The sequence below is a fragment of the Bombus flavifrons genome, chromosome 5 (assembly GCF_040668555.2).
Source record: "Bombus flavifrons isolate JBK064 chromosome 5, iyBomFlav1_principal, whole genome shotgun sequence".
Taxonomy (NCBI): domain Eukaryota; kingdom Metazoa; phylum Arthropoda; class Insecta; order Hymenoptera; family Apidae; genus Bombus; species Bombus flavifrons.
Genome location: NC_138446.1, coordinates 8,033,919 through 8,059,368, shown reverse-complemented (window position 1 = coordinate 8,059,368; position 25,450 = coordinate 8,033,919). Strand labels below are relative to the sequence as shown.

Genomic DNA, 25,450 nt, shown 5'->3' with positions numbered 1-25,450 from the left:
AAACATCACTGTTTTGTCGTCGAAAATTTGAAATACAAGTAAAATATTTGATTTGTCAATGTGACAGAAGTGTAAAATTTCAAATATTCAACGACATAAAATGTTAACATTTTTGATGTATACTTCCAGTAAATTATTTATTGTTCACACAAAAGATTGATAATAAAGCATTTATACTGAATCAACATTTCTATCAATCTTCCATCGTATAACGTTAAATTTCCATGTCAACAAGACGTCACAACGTAATAACACATTTCATTGTCGGAGATATCGGGATAGAAACTTCGAAACTTTTAAAAATTCGAAAACCTTTGCCAACGTGATAACAGCGTAAAATCTATGATACTTTTTAATAATAAACTACTATCTTTCATCTAAAAAATTAATCCTCCCAACAAATAATATTTCGCAGAATTTATGTAATTCCTACATACATAAAATTTCCATAGCAAGACCGCTTTCAAAAATCCTATTTGATTATCGAGAACTCTGAATGAATGCAAAGAATTGATAAAATCTTCATTGTTATAACGACAGTATAAAATTTATAACACGTAATCCTATGAAAACTAATTAAATTACGATCTTTTATCTGTTCTTGAAAAAAAACAAAAAACGTAGTCTTTCATAAAATGTCTGTAAATCTTTCATATAACATAATCTTTAAACACCCATATTTCACCATCAAAAACTTAAAATTTCAACAAAAATCCCTAAATGATCATAGTACGACTCATAAAATTGTATGGTAAATATCATGATTGACAAATAAAAGATCTGACAAACTTTCTATAAATTCTCCTCTACATGATAAAACCTATGAATACTTATCTTGTTATCGAAATCTTCGAATTTCAACAAAAATATTTCAAAACCCTTCGTCATGGCGAATCTACAGTGGCAAATGAAAAAAAATTAAAAATTGATATACTATGAATTTTACACTAAAAATGAAAAAATTAAAATAACTTCCGTACCAAAAATGTTTTACCATATTGATAACAATCACCTGTTCTGTACCATATACAATATCATATTTATTCATCGCTCTTATTTAACATATGAAATTATTTCTCTACTTCTTGTTGCATCACGAATGCTTAACGTGCTTAATGTGAAAGTAGATGTATGATAATGTGTAAATACAACTTACCATCGAAGGTTTGAGTAATCTAAGTGTCTCTAGAGTCTTAAACTCGCAATCTCCGTCCTCTTCAAGAAAAATAGAATGCGCCAAATTCCTTTTGGCAGAGCTGACTGAGCGCTGTCCAACGAAGAATTAACCTCGTTAACATTGAGTTAATTTTGTCCAACGAAGAGTCAACTTCTTTCACATTGCTAACGCCCAGAAAAACACCGCCCTTAGGAAGTTGGTGCGGGGCAGAGGTCAGTTGAGTTAGGGAAAGCGTAAGTCCAAGGTAGCGTGCGTAAGCTTCGACACTCTGAGAGTTTACGTGAAATACTTTTGAGGTTCCAAACGAAACTTTGACTATCCCATTAATTTTCCAAATTAAAGTTCTGACTATAAGGAAAATTACGTGTTCTGTAGCAGTAATACGTATAGGAACATAAACTCAGAAATAACAGCAAAGTCGCGACCGGATCGTACACACTGTTTAAACTAATTGCTAACGCCGTAACATTTCTTATTTTATAATCTTTCTTTTGTCCGCCGCTGTATATCGTGTGGCAAAAATATACAAATGTTATTATAATTCGAGTACAGAGTTTCGCAGATGGCATTGAAAACTTATCTACGGTGGAATATACGCCAGTTTGTAAGCAGCCAGGATTTTTGCCATTCTCGTTCAGGCACCGTCGGTTTTATGCGTTCGTGAAACTAATTGTACCGAAGGCGGTGCATGTGTTATTAACAACAGCCAATGGCGGTAACAGTGTACACCAGCTATAGATTTCATGCTTCAAATCCTACATGGCTGAACAAAGCTCGACATACCGACGTCTACGTTAATTTATATGGCTGCCAGTACAATAACTCGATCAATTTATTCATTACAGCGAATGCATTATCGCTGATTTATTGGCCCATGCCTGTTTTAAATGCGCGCCAATCGAAAGGCGATTTCGATCCTCCTAGACACTGTTGATGTACGTTTCCGGTGAAATAATAATCCGACATCAATGATAGTTATTGATACAGAGTTATTTATTTTCAGAGTTTATGCACTGTTTAAGAATCGATTGAATTACGTGGATATTTTTACGAATATTTCATTACAGTCCTGTGATTGTCAGATTAAAGTTTGAAGATTTATATGTAATGCTAATTATCGTATAGGATGATTCGGAAGTTATTATAAAACTACGGATCACTATACTGTAGTTTTATATATTTTAACTATTATACAGTTGATTAAAGAAACGGAATCTCTGCAGAGATTTGTTTCACTCGCTAAGCGTTATACGCAATAAGTAGCATAATTACGTCTGTAAAACATAAAGATTCCCAGCCTCGTTATTGTATTATAAAAATTATAAAAATAGTTGTTCGTAACGTTGCAGAGAGTTTTATTTCTTCACTTCAAGTTCTGGTTTCTTTGGGTTTTTTATTCCTCCAAGAAACTTCAATTATTATTATTATAATACCATTTTCGTTGATTAAAATTCGTTTAGTCGTTCTCTAAAACAATTAAAAATAATTATACAATTATAAATAATTATAAAATAATTATTACGTTTATTGTTCATATCGCTTGTTTCAATTTTCCATTCGTTAAGATTTCGAATATACATACGAACTTCTCTGAAGTTTTGATCTAATTCGTTCAACATTTTTTTAATGAGATGTAGGTCATAGCATTCCGGGACGTCACATTCTTTTTATAAATGCGAAATTTTATTCACTTAATCGTTTCCCTGGAAACTTGTTGCAATTATCTCTCCATACATAAAACCAGGCTCTATTTTATAAACAACATTATACGATTGTTCATTTTATATCTGAAATTAAGTTCCCACGTACACGTTACTCTTTAAACGTGCCATCATACTCTCACGCTGTAAAATACAAGCAATTCTACGCAGAGAAACGAGCTCGTAAAAAGAAGAGCGCAACAGGAAGGAAGGAAATAGAACAGAAAGAAATTCTATTATTTGAATTCCACGGCGAGCCAGAGGTTCGTTTAATCGGTGTGATTTCGCGCGTATTTCGAGCGATTTCAGGGTGGGAGTTTGAGGTGGTCGAGGAATCGGTTTCGATCGATGGAAGGAAGAACGAAAGACGATCGATCCTCGTTAACGGGCGTCGCACGAGCGGAAATAATTCATCGGATGAATTATTTCAGTCGGCCCTCGGTCCGTGTCACGGCTTAAAATACGTTTTGACGCTCGGCGTCTCAGCGCCCCGACGCCAGATGAAATTTGCATCTCTCGTTAGATTCTGTTAACCTACGACGCTCCCCATAGCCGGGAAATTGAAATTCCATTTCAAACACGAGCTTTCTCTGGATCCTGGCAACCCGTGTTGCACAAAGTACTTTTGTGTTACGATTACCTTTTTACATTTTAAAGTGTCACATCGACCGGTGGTTGTTCGTGTCTCAATCGTGTTTTTATCGGTACGAAAAATATTACAGAATATATAGCGAGAAAAATATTTTGGATCTGCTTCTTGAAGAAGTGGAGCGGAGCGTTCGAAACGAAGATAAAAAATGCATATAACGTGCAGTTCTCCTGAAACTTGATATGAAGGGATCCGACGTCAGTAAAAGTCTGTTTGTCAAGTCTTTGCTGGTATTTTTCTTACTCGCTGGCTCAGTTGAAATATCTTCGATATTTATTTCTTTTTCTAACCGTACAAGGTGGAGGTTAAGTAAGTAGACCCAATGCCGGGAATAATCTTGCCATTTTTTGCAACTGTCACATAGAAATCATTTATCCTCCTTTCCATTTCGTACTGACGTTTTGTAAAGAGCAGAGGTTTTGTGTAACTTTTAAGATTTTCTTCAAATAAGCTTTGTCAGAAATCCATTCTTCAGTCAAGTCATCATTACTAATGGATTTAACTAAAATGGTAAAGAACGTCCGGTGTAACAGTCTGTAGCAGAAAAAAATTGTATAGCAATGTGATACGATACCTTCTTGATACAAAACAATTAAAATTACAGGATGGTTTAAATCATTTTTTTTTTCTTCAAATTATTCTTTAAAGGAAGAATGACATTTTTAAAGCGGAAATTAATATTAGTATCTTTGCTCAAATTTCACATGTTTAAGATATAACAAACACTATATTTGACAAGAATGTATAATATAATGAATGAGTGAGCAAATTTTCAAGTAATTAGATTTTGTTGTATAAACGATTTTATTAACCCTGTATCGATTTTTGAAAAAGTTATTATTCTAATTTATATTACTTATAGACTGATGAGTAATATCAGAGATAATAAAATCAGAATCGAACAATGATTTCTGTCCATTACATGCCACGACATACTAAGGAAAACACCATTGAAACTCGAAAAACCACAAATACAGTGATGAATAAGAGAAAGTTTAAAATTAATACACCATGAATTTTGTATTAAAAATGACAAAATTCACTTTTATACTAAAAAAATTTTTCCATTCTGATAATGGTCGTCTGTACTGTGGTATATACAATATCGCAATCATTCACTGTTCTTTATACAAAATTTATTCACTTTATACACAACGTGTAAAATTATGGTGTCTTTTTAAATCTCTTAATATTATACGAAGAAAAAAGTTGGTGAAGATTGAAGGATTAAAGCGATAGCTCTAATATTTAAATTGCGTTTCTGGGAAGAAATTGAAAGGTACAGATACAAGATTCGACAATTTTATATTCGAAAGCGCAGAAATTTATTACTACGGTAGGCTTTGAATGAATTAAATTATTAACGAATTTTGAATAAATTGAAATATTGGAATTTTACTTCAACTTTGTAGTGGATACCTTTAGATTAAGCAGGCATTAACTAAAATTTTGTTGCAGCAAATGAAGTTCAGATAAGTGGAGTTCTACAATACTATAGGTCGTTTAATTTCTGAAGCTCACTATATATTATATTAAGTATGTAAATTAACATTACTTAATATTAAATATACTATACGATATACATCAACATTTTCGTATAGAAACATTCTTCACTATCTTAACGTCTAGAGTTACATTTCATAAATGTCATCCGTTTCTTTAAACACCTTGTAGAAACAGAGATATATCAAAGAATTTCAAGTTTTGTATGCCAAAGAAAATCTTACTTCTTCCCTTCCTTCCTTTCTTCCCTTTCTTATAATAATTCTTATACAATAATAATAACTATTATCAAATATATATAATATTATACATCTTGTCCGAAAAGCTTGTCGGTAAAAAGCTTATACTACGTGCTAATGACATTAAGTAAGTAAAAAAATCGTTCAAAAATCGTTCAGGTTGTTCCTTTTCATAAGCCTCGTTATACAGTTATACAATCGCACACAGTCGCAAATATATTCATTACTATATCTAGAACAGCAGGAATATTCGGAAAAGATACAAATTTCTGAGCGCTTATAACTCTTCAACAAAGCATTCTCGGACATAATTTTACATAAACTTTTTTCATCTGCCTCATTAACACGTACTATAAGTTTTGTCCTGACTTTTCGGGACACCTGTATATGTAAAAAAAAAAGTTATATACAAACAATGTACATAATCTGTATATAAAATACATATATATACATAATATTTGGTTATTATCATTCACCAATGCAGAACTCGAAAAATATCAAGTCGTTGCGTTTCATAAAGAAGTTTCGCTCGTGAATGTCGTGGCTTCGCGTGCGAAAATTCCTTATCTTCGTCCATTGCTGCAAACACGGCGGGAAAACGTTTTCACGGCTGCCTGCTTGCCGTGGTAAAAACGCTGCCCTTTGCGTTTTCCCGTGTTGCCTGTTGGCATTGGATTGCCGAATCTCTGCACGATGCTGAGGATCGCGAAAACTGGACGATGCTTCATCCAGCAAATTGAACGGCCAGGTTAACTCTCGTGAGATAAAAATTTCCTTTTGATTAATAACTTTTAATTCCCCATAAGAGAATAGAGATTGATACGTATCGATTAATAGCTTAGCGTTTATATCTTTTGTGTAATTGGAAATGTTATGCTATATTCGTTAATTTTGTTTGATTTATATTTTCGAATGCCTTGCAAGGAATTAGAAATCGATCAACAGCTTGATATTTGTATAAACTTTCGTGAAACATACGCAAATATATTAAGATATTATCAAGTAAATATATATCAAGTAAATATATTATCAAGTATATATATAAGATATTAGAAAAGCAAGTATTGTTAAACGTATGATAGAAAAGGATAATTGACAGTAAAGTAAAATAGAGTCGAAATTCTTCGATATATATTTAAAGAAATAACTCGAACTCTCACAAGCTAAGGAAGAAACGCGTGAAAACGTGGCAGTTATTGATCGCAACATCCATAACATCCATATTTAAATGCTGAAACCGAGTCTCTATTTTCGGCGAGTGAATAAAATAACCTGTCTGTGTGTAGAAACATCAGTGTTCTGTCGAAATCAATGAAAGATATCTTCTTCCAGAACTTTGTTTTAAACTGTATCTTTGCCGATCGAATCCACTTATCTGAACGCGAGTTCCAACTGTGTAAACGAAAAATAATAACTAGTGGGTGAAGTACTATTACAGAAATTCCAGTTATATAAACTGTTTGTCTCCCGACATGTTCAGATAAGTGGAGTTCTAGCGTAAATATAGATCCAATAAGAATCTTTTATTTATCCGTGTACCACAAATGGCGCACAAGATGCGAAAGAATGCATCTAGGGTACATAGAAGCCATCGAACAGAGGCCAATGAAGGGGAAATGATTCGATCATAAATCGAGACGGCCCAGTTTCCAGGAAACGGTTTTTAATCCTTTGGATTTCGAATTAAATATTTTAGCAAGCCGATGATGCGGTCACTCGGTTCCCAGGCCGTTTAATCTCAAGCTGTCCGATAGTATAGTGTCAAATCGATATGGAATGTAGGTCGAATTCGGCTTACCAGAATTGATTTCTCCGGTTTCTGAATTATCCCTCCATAGACTGTCCATTTGTCTATCTTTGTCCGTTTGTTTTAATCCGTTGCTCTGATATGTAAATATCCATCGCCTGACATTGAGATATTAGAAGATTAATCGACTGTTCTTGTTAACCAATCGTAAAAGAAACATTGGAAACTGGAGAAGAAATTTCTATGGCTCAAGTTATCTGTAACTTCCTGAAAAGGTGATTTATTGTACACTCTGTTGTTTTTCTTTGCTGTTCCTAAAAAAAAAAGAAGAAAAGGGGTAATTAATTTATTCTTGGTTATTTATTATTGGCTAGCTTGCTTTGTGATACTTTCAGGTACATTTACATATATGGATGTTTATTTGTTAAATATTTTTTCTCATATATGTTGTGCCCTGGTTCTCCTTTAAAAATTGCTGAGTTTTGCTTCAAGGAATAATGGGATAGATTCCTTACTTTTCTCATTGAAATCTAATAACTTTTATAAAAGAAATATTAAAATATTCGTAAATAGAGTATGATTATATTTAATTTAGGACACGATATATTAAGACAAATACAAATTCTTCTTTCACCCTTGTTCCTCATGACACCCTCAAAAAACGTTGTGTCTTATGACTCGGCTCAATATACTGAGTTGTACATGTATCTACATATGTCTTATGTATAAAGCTGAACTTTGTTTATATGAACTCCACGTATATGAACGAAATTTCAATAGTGCCAGATTAAATAGGCTTTAGCCGTGTTCCTACTACCTGAACTATCAAGGGTCCATCTACTCATAAAAACATCTAACGATAAGGCTGTAAACAGTAGGGGCACGCGTTATGTAAGAGCAAATGTTTCGTGGAATACTCTTATATGAACATGAACATTCCTATTAACTGAACGAAAGATCATAGATGATATGGAGAAACAGATGGACTCTTTTTATATAAACCACCTGATTATATGAACTATCTTATCCCCGGTAGATTCACATAAACGTAGTTCCACTGTATTTAAGAATTACTTCCTTGTACTCATCCCTTAAACTGTAAAGGTGGGTATTTCATGCTCGGATTATTTCGACCGAGTTGAACTTCTCGCAAGGGAGTAGCCTTGAAGTAGAAAATCTTCCACCCTCCGTCCGACTAAAAAAAGGTTGCATGACAAAAGTTTTACGATAGCTTTAATTTAGGACGTTTGAAGGTATTATATGATTTTTCTGGATTTTTTTAACAAGTTGCTATCTACTGAAAAATGCGTCGGACGTAAAAGACCCACGTTTACGGTTCGAGGCTACCGTAAGAACGTTTACAGTCTGAGGGTTGTTTGTACGTACTTTTACTTGCACACGAAACTGTTGCACAATCGAATTTGTCGATCGCGAAAAGCAAACGAAATATCTCTATTATTTGCGAATGTGGGAACTCCATTAACGTATCCGTCTATCTTTACTCTGTTCTTCAGCTTGCATTCTGGAACTCGTGGTTGGTCAGCAAGGTCCGGTGTTCGTTCTCGAGCCACCAAGTACTCTGGTCTTTTCCAATACCACAGGCTCACAGCTAAGCTGTTCCGCTCATGGGAGCCCAACGCCGCACGTCACCTGGATAACTAGTCCGGATCAGAGATCGGTCACCGCAGTTCCTGGGCTAAGGTGAGCTAATTAACATAAGTACAAAGTACTTATAACTATACTTCAACCTTCTTATTAGGTTCGTAGGTTCTCAGTAGGTTTAAAAGTTTATACCAATTTTTGAGAGTTTCCCGTTACGATGGAAAAACTCTGTTTCATAAAATCTATTTCGTAAAATTCGCAATTAAATACATATGCTCACGAAAGTACGTAGAACACTTACAGACACCTTTTGTGAATTTATTACACGTATTATATGGAACATTTTGAAGTTTCATTAGCACTGCTATGAAACTCTATCGTCATGATTACATTGGCAAAGTTTGAAACAAATCTGACAATATATATAGAAATTACAGCATAATTCACTGAAATAAAAATGTACTAAAAATAGTACTAAATGTATTAAATATAATTGGCAAAGATTACAAAAATATTTAAACAGTCAATTATCCATATCCGTATACAATATCCATTAAATTGTGTTAATGAACTGCGATATTCTGTGACACTGTATTTAACGCTTATTATAGTTTAATATATATATAGTAAAATAGCTCTTCGTGCTAGATACCAGTTTCTTACTAAATATATCTTAGCAATAAATATCTTGTAATTTCTACATACAACTTCAAGTTGGTTTCAGATTCGACCAATGTAATCGTGACAGTAGTATAATCATTACAGTGCTAATGAAGTTTCGAAACGTTCTATACAACATGTACAGTATAAACATAAATGTTTCCTGTGGTAAAGATGTGGATAAGATAATAATTTGTAAACTAATAACACCTGTTGACTAAATAATATCAATAATAAATCAAAATCAATCAATCAATAAATAATAATAAATAATAAATAAATCAATAATAATGTAATAAATAATATCTGTCTATATGGAATAAACTAATTATTGTTGACATAACAATATATTACTACTCCTACTAATCTTCAGACGATTAAATTAAAATTTTAGAGAATTTTCATTACAGTGCACCTTCTTCATTGCAGATGATAACAATTTTAGGTAATAAACTTATAATTAAATACAAAAATTATACAATTATAAACGCACAAATACAACTTAGTTGAATATACGAGTAAACTAACGAACAATCAACAACGCAACAATATTCTATATGTCCGATTTGTATAGAAATTTTGCTGAGAAACGCGCATGAAGAGAATAGGTTTTCATCGACGCGCATAGCTTTCGATAATAGCGTTTCCACTATCGCTGGCCTGTTATAAGATCCGCATTTTCGGCTGAAAATTCACGATTTGTAAGAGTGCTCGACGCGATAGAGAGGGTCTAAGCGGATTAGAGTGCCGGGATTTAGAAGTTGCGAGCTGCTGTAAATTGCGGGAGTTTCGAACGCGGCGGAATTACGGCGTCCCGTGAAAAAATACAACTGCAACGACGGCACAAAACATAATTAGGAAGTTCAATTACTGATATCAGACGGGGGAATGTAATCAAAAGGAACTTCTCCGTTTGCTTTTCGCGGTTTTCTCGTTTGTTGTACTTTACAGACTTGTTTAATATCGTTTATCGAAAATAGTTGAGGCACTGTACGGACATAGTTTCACCATGAAAATTTGAAGAATGTGAGAACCTAAATTTTACTGTCAACGTCATGATCTAAAATATCATTTTATTATTTCAGAATATTTAAGGTATATTTTTAAAATATAAAATAATATCCCAGAGTTTTAGTTAATTATTCAATGTTAAAAATAAGGCTTGAGATGATCAAAATGTTCTAAAATATCGTTTTACTGTTTTCAATTGCTGAAAATATTACCTCCGTATGTTTTAAAGCGATATTCAAATAAGATAGTTGAAGTGTGATTGAAATGAAATTATCTTTAGTTCTCAATTATTTAACGTATTATTTCTATGTAATTCCAAATATTATTTACGTATAATTATTTCATTTTCAAAACAAAGAATAAGATAATTCGAGCGTGATAAAATTTCACAGTGAAAGAACTCCTTTGTTCTGTGTAATTTAATTCAAAATTGTTATTATTTTCTACATAGTACGCTACATCAAACGCGATATTAATCAATCTATTTAATTAATTATCGTACTGTTATACTTATTTGCACGAACATACAACGTATTCCATTTACCAAATCAAGCATTATTCTATTATACTTGTCTGATCATGTGTCATCCTATTATACTTGTTCAATTACATTACGGTTATGCACTAATTATCTAATTAGATATACAGCGATACCCTCCAAAACTCATAGTTCTCTGTTCTAGAACCATTCGTTAATTAAACATTACTAATATCATATTTCAAGGTAAGTTTATTAAACGTTCGGTGTTCTATTAATCTGAAGATTCTACTGTAAATGCTTTTGTTGTGTAGGCACATGAACTTGAACAGTTTTCCGGAATGTATTCCAAGATAAAACGCGTGCAAATCGGGTAAGGTTAATATAATTGGAAGTTTGATGCCACACGTCCGGCAATATCGTAAACGTGGCACCTGGACAAGCCATTTCCTCTCGGTAATTGAAATGTTCCTTATCCAATGGTCGTCCAGTAAGTTTGTCCGCAAGCAGACGTCCCACAGGAAAGCGTAGCCTCCCGCTCGACCTCGTTTCGATAACACCCTTATCGCACATTAATGAACTTTTAACCAACGAGTGATCTTATAAATGAAAAAAAAGAAACGGATTATCTTTCAAGAAGTTTCTAGAATTCTAATCATGATATACCCAATAGAGTTGGGTCTGTAACTCAGTTCCGTTTTTCTTAATCCTTTATTTAATTGCAATTTGAACATTTTGTTTTTCTAACTTTCTTTAATTAGGAGATCTAACTTCTTCGTTTTCGAGTTCTATTTTCTTCGGTAACCTCAAGTTTTATATATCGTGGATCTTAATTTTTAAATAAGTCAAACATTTCAAATTCTGATTTCTATGTAACAGATAGCTAAAAAATCTATATCCAAATTCTAATTTCAGAATCTGCAGTTTTAATACCGGATTTTGCTACTTCTTTTCATTAATGTTTCAACTCCGAATTCTAACTTTATTTTTATAATTCATTCGTTTTATAATCTGCTACTGACTCCACAGCATTTTCTTATTCTTATTTGTTAGTTTGTAATAGCATCACTCGCACCTTATTTTCAAATTATATAATAACTTTAACTTTCTGTCTCATACAATGTAACTTTGCAAGCTCTCGTTCTTCAACCTAATTGCACGATACGCTGTTCTGCACAAAAACATCTTCGAATTCCAGAAGAATCAATAAACCTATCTTTTAAAAAACACAATTCAAAAGCATACTTAAGACATAATATATAAAATACTTCAAATGTTTAAAGTATCTTAAAACACTTTCGCTTTATTCGCTGATTCTTCAACCTCAAATATTCCATTGAAGACTGCTCAGCTTGCAAAAACCATCTTTTGTTCCTCGTCAAGGCTACGCGATCTAATTGCCCCTGAAGCCTGGCAGAAAGCTTTACTTTCGCCTTTCTCATACTCCAGACGCATCGATCAGAGGCAAATCAGAGCCAAAACAGAAACAGACACAGTCTTGAACCAGTCGAACATTCAGCAGTCGAAACTTTGTATCAGTTGGAAGCCGCAAGAGAAGCTGGAAGAATTCAAAGCAAAAGCAACCCGTTTCGACTTGCGATTCGACATTCATCCGCGAAACATTCCTTTTTGCTGTTCGATTCTCGGTTTTCAGTAATTCAGACGTCGAGCTTTCTGTTCATTTTGCATCCGACGAAAATTCACTGCCGGCGGTGTTGGTGTTTCGATACACGTCGATCGATTAAAGACGCGAGAGAAAACAGCTGGAGGCTGTTTTTCGTTTGCAGAAGATAAAGCAACCGGAGGAGGAATTGCTGGAATAAATGTAACGACGCGCGCGCGAAAGAGGATGCAGGGATGGAAATGATGAAGATGAAAGGTGAAAAAGGGAGGGTGGAATGAATAAAATAGTGAGACGAAGAATTGATAAATTGGAATCAAACTGGTAGCGAAAGGTTGGGGAATAAAAATGAGAGGCGAAGAGATAATGGTGCAAATATTTGTCAGAGATTACGAAATAAATAAAATATGCATCTTTTATATTAACTAATCGTTAGATAAACATTTGATATTGAAATTGTAGTACGTTAAATGTAAATAAAATATATTTAGAAAAAGTATAAATAAAATTGAAGGAAACGAATGAAGTAAGTAAAAGAAAATATAAAAGTCTTTTACGGTAAAAGGTTCAAGTTTAAACAAACATGCAGTTTGAAAATTTTGATAAATGAGATAAATACAGATAGATAAACGTAGAGAACCTTACGAGGAATGGTATTTGAATCATTCAGACGTAAATTCAATTTTGAAATTATGTGGGAAGCGTTAATGAAAATAATCAGTCATTTTTCTCAATGTATATAGCACACAGATAAATATTTAATAAAAACGAATACTCGCACCATTGAAATATAAATTGCACTTAAAATGATGCAGTAAATTCTACGCTTCTTGAATATTCCAGTTCTTCGAATGGAAAAGAGAATTGAAGGAAAGATTGAAAATAAGGTATAATTGAAACATAATGACGAATAGACGAGGAACAATTAAAGTGAAAGTCAAAGAGATTGTACAATGTACAGTATGAAAGAAACGTAATGTTGATCGTCGATAAAAGGTAGAATCTGAAAATGTCAAAGGAAATGTTACATAATAAACAATAAAAGAATGTAAAGGGTATCCACAGAAAAGGAAAAAAACATAAATATGAATACACGAGAAACAAATAACACGAGTGATGTGGAAACACGAAATCAAGAACTAAAGCCAGTGCAGCATAAAGGAATAACACCTATAAAATCATTCATACAAAAGTAACGCGAACAACGAGCTACCTGGAAACTGGAAACAGGTTTCTGCCATTTCGAGTTTTCGCTCGAATAACCCCTTTCTTTGCTATATTTTTTCGTTTTGTTTCCCTTTTTTCTTCATTTAACTCTAAATTTTGATATTATTAGATGTTGCTTTCTCTGTTTTAGAATTTAACTTTCCTCCTATGTAGTTTATTAGAAGGCTAACATATTATTTAAACTGTCAATATTGATATTTGCAAAAATTTACTGTGATAGTGTATACTACTATTTGCTAGAATATAAATGTCATGGTTATCCAACAAAATTATAGTATTTATTAAAAATATTACAATTCACAAATCTTTTTTTTATTTTCCTGGAATAATAACAAATTAAATATTTTATTAAATACTCTCAACACACAAAGAATATTAATTTAATATATAAGATAAGTTTAATATATAATATATAAGAATATTAGAGTAATAAAAGAAAGCAAGTCTTTTCAATACCAAATACTTGAATTGTTAGTAATTTTCTATTTCCATCTTTTCTACTATTTCTAATAACTTTTCGTCTCGACAAATTCGTTTTTCTTATAACTTCCTATTGGCGCCTGGTTCCTTGAAAAAACGTACGTCTCTTAATCGCGTCATTCTCTTAGCGAACCGAAAATGTTGCATTTTCTGGCTTTCATATCTTCATTCGTATGTTATTATTTTGGAATTTCGTAAATCCTACGAAATTATCTGAAACAAATGTGATTTATGAAATGGCTCGTGACAAATGAAGGATCGACATCATCAGATAATTATATTTCAACATTTTACAATAGTCAGCAGGATGTATGATCAAGAGTCAGTTAGCTCGAAATGGGACATTCGCGTTCGCAGGCGCAGCTTGGAAAATCTGTTGATGACACTCGACACGCGGAAAAAGTGTGGATGACAAGCGTGTGCTAGTTGCACTGTGCGATATGCTGCGTACAAGTGGAGGATATAAGCAAATGTTCATCCGCTTAATATATTCTTCAACACTTTCTGAAATTGCACGTATGCAACGATTTTCACATCCGATTCAACATTTCTTTCCACTATTATTTATATATTTGAAGGGTCGATGGGAAAAGAGGGAAATATCATGTCATGAATTTAACAAATTTTAGAGTTTAACAGTTCTTGCATATATTACTTAAAATGATAGATAGAAATTGAAAATAATGCAGAATAAAAAAATAATGAAATGTTTTATTTTAATATAATATTTATTGAATTATATTTAATATTATATTGAGAAATAAATGTTTGTTTTCTGAGAAATGCTAAAACTTGACATTCCCCATTGATTTGTAGAAAGTTTGATTCTTGAATAATAATTGAAATTAGTAGATTATTACTAGAATTATTAGACATTAGCGTAGGTACTATATACTAGGTTATTAAATTATATATTAGTACACCACATTGAGACTGAAACATGACACTTTCTCATTTCTGATCCCCGTTTGTAGTTCCATAAATGATCCGATCCACTTGAATAAATTTGTCTCACGTGTGACGTTATTTGCCTTCGACACAACCTGTTTACGAGCAGGTAGAGATATTTGTATAGTTAAGTATATCAACAGAGCATATATAGCATCATAGAGAGATAATGTTAATCCTGCCATAGCATCTTGTATATTAATACGACCTCCACTAATAACACATTTAATTAAGATTAATTACACAATATATACATACTTAGCTATAAAATTTCGTTACTTTTACCTCGCAAAACATTTAACTCGTATATTACTATCATAATACACTGGCATTCAATTCCAAAAATTCATATCTAAAAATATATCAAACTGTTATTCTCTTTTATATCTTACAAACATGTTATTATTTCCACAAACAATAAAGAACTATCAAGATCAAACTATCGCAAAACGGTGCATAATCGAATAATAAAATAGAGTTATCGGTAGAGGACATTATCTGTAAGATAAGTAGAATTGGAATGTACATGGTCAAACAAGTAAAATAGAGCTCTACAGAATGCTGCAGTAGAATAGGTCAGTAAATAGAGTCATTCTACTATCCTCCAATATGCAGTAAACATAATACAGGTAGAATACTAACCTTCTCTGAGTAGAAAATCGATCAGAGTAGATAATAGCCGATCAATAGAATTTGTTAAACAAATTTAAAGCGAAACTGGTCAGAAGATTAAAACAAACGATCGAGTTCAATAGCATACGGTTGCATTAAACTAGACAAGTAGAATAGGTGTAAATATTGTCCGACACAATATCTAATCAGACAACGGCAACAGTAACGTGTTTTATCAAACAACTGTTACCCGATTGTGTAAGTAATCAGTACAAGTAGGTTACGTAAGCGATTAAGTAGTATGGTTCGGTGTGTAGTTAAACAAGTAGTATAGCCGAAAGCTTTGTCAGCCGGCTATCATAACCTGGAACGTAACCGCATTGTACGGGCGTACATGGACGCGTGTAATTACGCAGTGAATACAGAACGGTTTCTAATAACGCAGGTAGCATAAGACAACTCGGACATCTGACGAGAAACAATATTAACTTTAAAGTGTTGAGAAAAACCTATTTTAGGAGTATCTTGTTTGTAGCGCAGTAAATAAGGGTATTTGCTATGTTGATGCTTTGGAATAATATTTTGCATCGTAATATATTACAATTTTTACAATATTCCAATCTTTAAAAATTGAATTATTTTGAAAGCATTATATTTGTAGCGTAAAAAATGAAGATCCTCGCTATAACTAGATTTCGGAATAATGTCATGCATCATACTGCATTATGTTACAATTTTTACGATATATCGGTATTTAAAAATTGTTTGAAACGTTTCATTATGAAGATCTTATACATATATCATAGAAAATGAAGCTTTTTGCTGTACAAAGGAAAATTTCATTTCACACGAAGAGAAGAATTTCGTTGCATAGAGAAATTTCCAATTTTTCAACTCTTCAAAATCGAAAGATTTCATCGTGGATATGTCATATTTATACTGAAAATGAAAGACATATTTGTTATAATTCTAGTTTGCAATAATATTTTCGAAGATTATCAAATATTTTACCGAAGATAGATCTTCGTAATAATAGTAATCAAAGTGTAATATGCGAGTATCTAACGAAATATCCCAGTCAATCCAAATTAATTTCAATTTTGAAATCCTAAATTCCTTCGAAGAACTGAAAAGCTTCGTGATGATCCCACGTGTAACGAGACGAACAGAAACTAACTGCTAGTTTGACCTCTCGAAGAATCGATATCGCGACACAGTTAGACCTTTTTGGCCATTTTTAGCTATGCTATTATGACGCGAATCCTGAATGTTTCATCTCGTTTGCGGTTAACTCGATTCGTTGATCGACCTACGGAACGTTTTCTATTGCAGCTCGAAAGAGACTCGGCTTTTATGTTATGCACATACATTAGCGACAATTTATCGCTTACAGGAAGAACATTCGTTTAATGGACGTGCGCGCTTTTCACGATGCGTCTGCAGAACAACTTTTTCTTTACTGGAAGAAGAAGAAATTAAAATTTCGATTTTTGTGCACAGGCTTAGCGAGTCTTGACAAAATGACTATAAATGGAACAGATTAGAAGGAAACATAGGGTTAGAGGGGAATAAAAATTCAATTATACAGCGTTTATTCATAGATTTTGATAATACTAGATTTCGAACTGATACTTTATTGTTATTGAAACTGAAACTTAATCTTATCATTTGTATATTGTATTTGGATTGTAACCATTTACCTGGTGTAATTGATTACGTAAAAATTTTATTGGTTTATGTACAGAAGAGTAAACATAACAAGTAAAAGATAACTATTTTTGATAATATAATCGAGTGAAATAAAATTTGGGATTGAAACTCGAAGAATTGAATATTCTAAAAATGTGGCAAATTCTTAAAACCGGAAACAATCAATATAAAACTCTAAATAATACCATCAGATTTTCTAGAATTTAATATATTTCCATAATTTAATTTCATTACTCTGTATAAAAATTCTTAGGATGCAAGAAAGTTGTAGAAAGAATGCAAAAAAATGTTTTAAACGGTATTAAAAAATGAAACTTTTAAATAATTTCTCTGAATCTCGCAAACCAAATAACTGAATAATTAAACGAAAAAACATTGTGTACATGAATTGTAAAGAATCAACGAAACACTCTAAATAGTACCATTTAATTCGTTATAATTTAATCTGAAACACACTCTATTCAATGCAACATTAGAATTTCTCTCGTTTATTCGCATATTTCAATTATTCTCGAACCACGTATTTTCTTCTGCAATTTTAAAAGCTTTCCTGGGCGAATTAATAAAAGGCATTTGCTCGTGAGAGTGTCGGTGGTAAAAAGGCAGAATGGTAAAAGGAAGCTAAAAATGGGCGAATTTATATCACGAAATGGTAACGCCAGTAATGGAACCTGGGCGAAGACGTTAGAATTCTAGCTTCTTCGTTTCTCTCTCCTTTTTTTTTTCTTCCTCTTTCATTCTTTTTCCATTGTTTCAGACAGCTGCTCGGGAACGGCACCCTCTACTTTCCGCCATTTCTGGCGCAGGACTTTCGAGCGGAAGTGCACAACGCTAGGTACAGGTGTCGTGCAACCAGTTCCGTTGGAACCGTGCTTTCCAGGGAAGTTACTCTTCGTGCTGGTGAGTTTGTTACACTTTTGGTAAAATTTAGAAAGTCGGCTGATCGAATTTCTAACTCGTAATGTGACATTCAGTTTATAAATGAAAAGCACAGACAGGAGAAATATGATGAGTGCGTTTTTATTGATTTTCTCAGTTTTACATTGCACGATAGCTAAAATGAAGTATTTTATTAACATGAAATAGTCGATACATATTTTTTGAGAATAGGTGATAAATTCACAATGTATTTTTTAAGAAACGAATAATGCTTGTTAACATAATTATATATTAACAGTTTATAAGAAAGAACGGACCAATATGAATGATATTATATTCATAAATATGTAAATGTACGGATGTATGTCTGTAGAGATAAATAAATACTAACAATTTATACATGTATAAATCTTTAATGCTAATTTGATCTTTTTTAAACGTACGAGAGGAGAACAAAAGCACATATTTTATCTAAAAATCAGATGCAAATTACATTTCGAGATTACTCTTCCATAAGATATGACTCGTCGTGTTTTTCGCTTATGGCCGTCAAATTGTCTCATAAAACCAGTGTAATGACTTAATACTGGAACAAACGACGAGTATAAAGACGAAATAAAATTTTTAGTAATACAATAAAAATGTTAAGACATATGGACAATGTATATAATATAAAGGAAGAAACAATTCCATATGCAACTAAAAATTGTAGCCAATAACAAAATCTAACGCTCAAATGAAATTTAAGCAAATATAAAAGAAATATAAATATACTAAATTGCATGCATTCGTCTATAATTTCATTCCAATTAATACTGATGAAGCTGAATCGAAGCTATGGTATATTTTTTAGTCGGTTGAAATGGCAACAAATAAGAGGCTTAACGAATAATTAAAAGATTCTGGTTGCTTCGCGTTTTATTCAGTCCTGTGGGATGGCCGAGTAGAGGGCAACGCGTTAATAACATAAAAATAGCTGAAAATATCGCGAGGGAAAATCTCTATCCGTATTTCTGCATTTATGGACAGAAATCTCATTATCGTGTTCCAGTGCGGTGCTCATTAATTACTATGTTTTTTTTCCACCGATGTCCCAGCATCGGAAGGAGAATGTTCACGCAGGCTGCTGTATAGAAACGATACACATATACACGATATATTGAGAAAATAATAATTGCGACTTTAACCTGAAATTTATTATTAAAAACTTCTTTGCTCTCTCTGTGTAGATGGTGATTTATTCGAGTCTTATATGTTATATCTTCCATATGTTTCTTGGAAATATGAAGTAATAAAAATATACCGTAGAAATAACAAATAATAAATAAATAAAAGGATATTGTATGGAAATATTCTGTTTTTTATATATTCTTCAAGCTATTAGGTTGTCCCAAAAGTTTCTTTCGTTTCATAAGGTGTTAATAGATGAACAACAATTTCTGTTTTATATTATTTTATTGAATTAGATATGATCCATTTTGTTATATTTCTATTATTACGTTCGTGCATAATTCAACAAACTAATATAAAACAAAAAACATTGTGCGTCTGTTGTTTCCTTATAAAACGAAAGAAACTTTTCGGACCACCTAATACTAAATTAAGGAGTAAACGTTATATAAAAGAAAAATTAAAAACAATTAAACAGTCCAGTGTAGGATTCAGAATAGGACAAAATTACTTGACGACAAAATTGTGTAACAATAAATTATTCTTGCCATATATAATTATTCTGTTCTGCAAGCAATTAAATTATAAAGCAAACGATGAAACTATCACTAAAAATAATAGTCGAATGCTACTGAGAATATCTACAATGAAGAATAGTGAACAGTAATCTTGTACTATCAATAATAAGAAGTAATAATCTGCAAACAAAATTGTATAAAGACCCTTCGTTCTTCTTATATTGTTCAATCTACAAAACTGAAGAACAAACGATGAAAAAAGAACACTGAAAATAATAATCGAATATTCACTATTCAGGATAGAGACTAGTGAATTTTTGAAAAGAAAACTGTACAAAAATACCCCATCTCGTCTTCCATTCTTCGAATAACAAATGCTGAAACTTAAAAGAGAAACACTAAAAATAATAATTCCCTGTCCAGAACAGAGTCTAATAATTTTTGAAAAGGAAACTGCACAAAAGTATTGCGTGTCGTCTTGCATTCCCCGAACTGTAAAGTGCAAACGACGAAAATACACGTCAAAAATTATAATCGTATATTCATTATTTAGAAATTGTTAAGAGAAATTATTTAGAAGGGAACTGCACAAAGGTAGCTCGTGTTATCTTTCATTCTGCAAGCTACAGAACCTAAAACATAAATCGCGAAAGGAGCACTAAAAGGTGGTCTTGTACCTATCGATACGTTTCCACGGCGCGTTGCGTGAGCACAATAAACGTCAATTACAGTAGAGAACGTCGCCTTTGGAACGTGACTGGTCGCCGGAAACGGCAGAAAGTTGCTGAAGATCCCATTATGCCGGAAACGCGGCCCGCGTTTTCACCGAGACATCGCCGAGTAAATACCGGAGGGAAAACGCCAATGAAAGCCGTTAAATTGTATCGAAGCAAGTTCGATTTGAACAAACGACCAGACAGAGAAGGAAAGAGGCCAGGGGAAAGATGGAAATAGGAAAAAAGAAGCGAAAGAGGAAGAAAACAGAAGAAACGTCTGGGGAACGTCGTTCGGGAGAACATGGGACAAAGGTTGGTCCGGTACCATGAGCTTTACGTGAGCCACCATTTAAATGGCTGATTTTATGCCGCCCAACGCGTATAGCAAGCTACGTGCTTTTGCCTGCCGTGGATAGCACGTGTACACTGTGCAACCGAAATTAGAAGAAAATTTCAAATCCTTCCATTTAACTTGCTTTCGATTCGTTCCGTTGCTTTTTTAATGCGATCTCGTCGACACACTGTTTTACTTTCGCGTAGACGAGTTCTTTCTCTACTTTTAGCCCATTTTTAGATGGATTTCTGTTTGATTAGGAGAAAAGAAAATTAACGTTGATGAAGGTTTTTTCGTTTGGAACTTTAGGTCAATATAATGCAGTAGACAATATAATACAGTAGATGTGCGTGATTTTTGCTTTATCTAAGTTAGGTTACTTTATTTTAAGTTTCTAGACATTTTTTGAAATTATATATATATATATAAGCATTTTTAAATACGTAATTTTACGAATACTTGCCTTGTGAAAGTTTTTTCTTATGCGACAGCCTAATATTTATGAATAGGATTCTCCCTCGAATTTAGTGTTTGATGAAAAAAAAAAATAAAAAAAGAATAATATCCTAACTTAAAGAAGGAAGAGCAAGAAGCTCCCAAATTTACTCAACCTAAAGTAAAATCTTACTTAAAATGAAAGCTAACTCGAACTAGATTGCCCTTTTCCTAATACTTACGAATAAAACTTACGATCAATGATCGCCTTAACTTAAAAGCAACAAATATAATTATAAAAGTATTTCGAAGAAAATAATTTGGAGAAGCAAGTATATTGGAGAAAGGTCGTTGACATTCCTTTTTTTACTTAAAGATATCAACCTCGTTGACAGTCCTCCGCTACAACAATTTATTAATTTTAATACTTGTTCGCGTTACTCGCACAATAATCCAGTCTTCGTGTTGATTTCCTAATAAGTGATCTTAAATTTAACGATCTCATCATTAGATATGCAATTATGCAATTACGTACATTACATTTCTAACCGTTTCAAATTCTTCTCTGATTCTTCCTATAAATTCAGGCAATCAACTCTGCAGTTATTTAATTGTTAATCAATTATCATCAGACTGCGGATTTTTATACAGTTTTATATATTTATGAATCTAAATAGGAGTTTCATGTACTAAATATTATAACGAATATTTTATTTTGAATATTTTATATACTTTATATACTATATCTGTTATATATATTATATATTGTATACATACATTTTTCCACGTTCTATGCATTCAAATTTCCTATAAATACATAAATATAAAAATCTGCAGTCTAGTTAATTTTTCTTTTCCACGTATACATATGTATATGCAACTACTGTGTCCTTTTTTCGTAACAAAGATTTAATGCTTGTCAATTATCAAATAGACAAATAAATTTTCGAAGGAGAGACGTAATGACAGTAAATTCGGCCAACTTCTCAAGACGAAGTGTATCGATTGGTCGGTTTTTCGTCTGGGGAAGTTCGTAAGTCGCGGTCGTCAGCGGCAACAGAAAATTCTTCTTTCTACTTTACGTCGAGACATCCCTGTCTGGGGAACTGCGAGAAAGTTCTCCGACAGGAAACGCGAGCGTATACGGGCCAGCCAATTTGACCAGTTGGTAGAGGAAAAAAAAAAAGGGAATAAACTGGAGAAGAATTCGAAAGTCGAATCCTACGATTCTGACCATACGATTTCCCCTTCTTTCCCCTCTTCGCGGAGAGTTCTCGAACATGAATCGTCCGACTTGCACGTGTTCCGGCTGTTCTCCATTAATGCTGTTTATTAGATCGAAGAACGAGAATAGAAGAGTTTACTTTGATCGCGTCTTCGACTAATATCTCATGAGTTTCGTCTCGTTTCGAGGATTTAGCTGTTCAGATTAGAATTTTTCGTAAAGGCAAAGACAGATTTATCAATTCCACTGTTTATTAATTTCTTTATTGCGTTCCATAAATACCTACACAATTAATATTCAACTCTCAACAAAGAAAGAAAGAAATATAAATTTATGTATAGTTTCATAAGTTCATTTAAGCGATGATATAAGATAAGAAGAGATATAAATATGATGCAAGAAGATGATACAAATGATGATAAATTGCAAGGTAAATATAAGAAACCGTGTTCGTAGTGTCATTATTCTTCTGTACTTTTCACTTTATGGAATTGGTCAATGTGACATTTGACCGTCTATTGAAGGTAGGATTTAAGAAATTATATTTTAAGTTTAAACATAAAATCAAACAAATATAAATGGCATCCAAAATATCAGTATTAAAATCTTGTAACGAGGAACATCATTTTTAAAAATATGCCTCTCTGTCAATAAAAATACTTTTAAAAAGTATATAAATATATATACTTCAATATAAATAATAATATAAATATATAATATATATAATATATAATATATAATATATATATAATATATATAAATATATAATACAATAAATATATAAATATATATATACAAGTTCGCCAATGTTCGTTTTCGTTGATCAACTGTACCAAAGTAAGTATCTGAAGCATTTAAAAAATGAACATAAATAACATTCTCCGTTGAAAAAAGAAAAAAAAATTAGTTCTTAAAGATATTTAGTATTCTCTAAATTAGCACAAAGTACAGACTCCTTCAACTCATCTCAAAGTAGGACTTCCAATTAAACGCTATTGAGTGCTGCTTAATCCCATGAAAGATGCAACAATAACAATCGAATTATCATGAATTCGCCAAGAATTTCCGCCAAATTTACTCTCAAAGTCCTCCCATCCTGTTCCCCCGTCCCACCGTGAAAACTCAACGTTTTCCGGTGGTAACAAGTCTGCCGACTAATAAACGACGCGACTTTCCTCTCTTCTTAAACGTAATTACCGCCTGGCAAGAGAAAAAAGGAGAACGAAGGGAAAAAGACGGAAGAGAAGACGCGACAAGGGGGCAACGGAAAAGACGTTGAACGCAAACGATCATAGAGGCCAGATCTATGAGACGCGGCGTTAATTAAACCTCGTTACATCGGACTTTCTACGAACTTCGTCGTTAACAAGCTGCCGTCGAATCGAAATCTTCGATAATCTCTCGAACGTCTTGGACCGTTCGAGCCTTCAGCGTTTCGTAATAAATCCGCCCTTTAAAAGCAGATTGCCAAAGAGGATTTCGAAAAGAAGTGGCTCGTTATCAACCACTCTGTTTCGCTCGGCATCACCCTTTCACCAGGCATCTCGGCGAAACCTAACCTTCGCGTAGACTTACGCAAAACTTATGACTTAGGGAAATCTGCCAAAAAAGTCTGGCAACTTCCTTTTACGTAAGAGAGTCCCCTAGACCCACGCACAGTTTCCCCGACTTCTTGCAGCCCGGCAGAAAAACACAGGAGAGGAACGTTTAGCTTAGGTAGACAGAGACGGGCCAGAGCTTCCTGGAAAAGGCACCGTTCATTAAAATGTGTTCCAGCCGGCGGTAATTACGCGTTTAATTATTTAAACGAGTGACCCGGCATTCAGCAAGATTTCATCCCCACCTCTGCTCTTCCGCGTTTCATCCCCATTTCGATTCCCTCCCTCTGGTTAAACTCTACTCCCTCTTTCTCTCTCTCTCTCTCTCTCTCTCTCTCTCTCTCTCTCTCTCTCTCGCTAGCTCTTTAGTTTGTGAAAGTAGCGTTTTCGTTTCTTGTCTCGATAATATCAGAGAGGACTTGCCATCTTCATTCAATCTTCCTACCCTTTTCTCTGTTTCTTTCCACGTTTCCGCTGTAGAAACAGGGGTGGTAAAAGGGTGGGCAGAAGGGTTGCCTTGCGATGCTTGGACGTTAGGCCTGGTCCTCTGTATTTCTCGTGTCTTTCTCCTTCCGTTTTTCAAGCTCAGGCTTTTCAACTCTGCGCCTTTTCAACCTCAACATGTACCATTTCCGTCCCGTTTCCGGTTCGTACGTCTGTGCCGCGCTTCAAGATAGAGACAGACGTACTTGAGGATGTTGCAGCGTCTTCTACAGGCCAGATCCGACGCGGATACCGCGAATGAAACGGTTAATTGGTCGTGAAGGGGACACTGGGATATATTCGCCCAGCTATTCGCTTGCAATTCGAGCAGTTTGCGTTTCGTGCCGCGGTTCCGGATAAGAGAAACTGCTGCGCGCGTTAATTATCGCTGCCTCATCAGATGGAAGGATAGCGGACAATGTGAGACAAAGTTTAGGGGAGGAGTTGCAAGTTCTCGTGTACGGATATTATTAATTTTGTCGCTTCTGTAGCGAGTGAAAGGAAAATTGATCGTTTTTGGTGAAATTCTTAAGATATAAAGGCAGAGGATTATTTCTAAGCGTAGTTTAATTAATTAAGAATTTGTTTAGAAGCTAGTTTAAAAAAGATAGATTTTTAAAGCGAGTTTTTAGTTCAAGGAAATTGTTTTCTTTTGAATTGTAGGATATACAGATCCTGTATTTCGATAAGAATTAATTTTCAGCTAATTTAAAGAAGAAATTCATTTT

The 25,450-nt window shown here is 33.4% G+C and overlaps 1 protein-coding gene across 1 annotated transcript in view; it reads left to right on the top strand.

Moving 5' to 3' along the window:
- Positions 1–25,450, top strand: part of Dscam3 (Down syndrome cell adhesion molecule 3) — a 313,340-nt gene that overhangs the window by 238,880 nt on the left and 49,010 nt on the right. The window contains exons 4-5 of the mRNA XM_069114043.1: positions 8,530–8,716; positions 18,122–18,264. Of these exons, the coding sequence (XP_068970144.1) occupies positions 8,530–8,716; positions 18,122–18,264 (330 nt within the window). The remainder of the gene's footprint in view (positions 1–8,529; positions 8,717–18,121; positions 18,265–25,450) is intronic.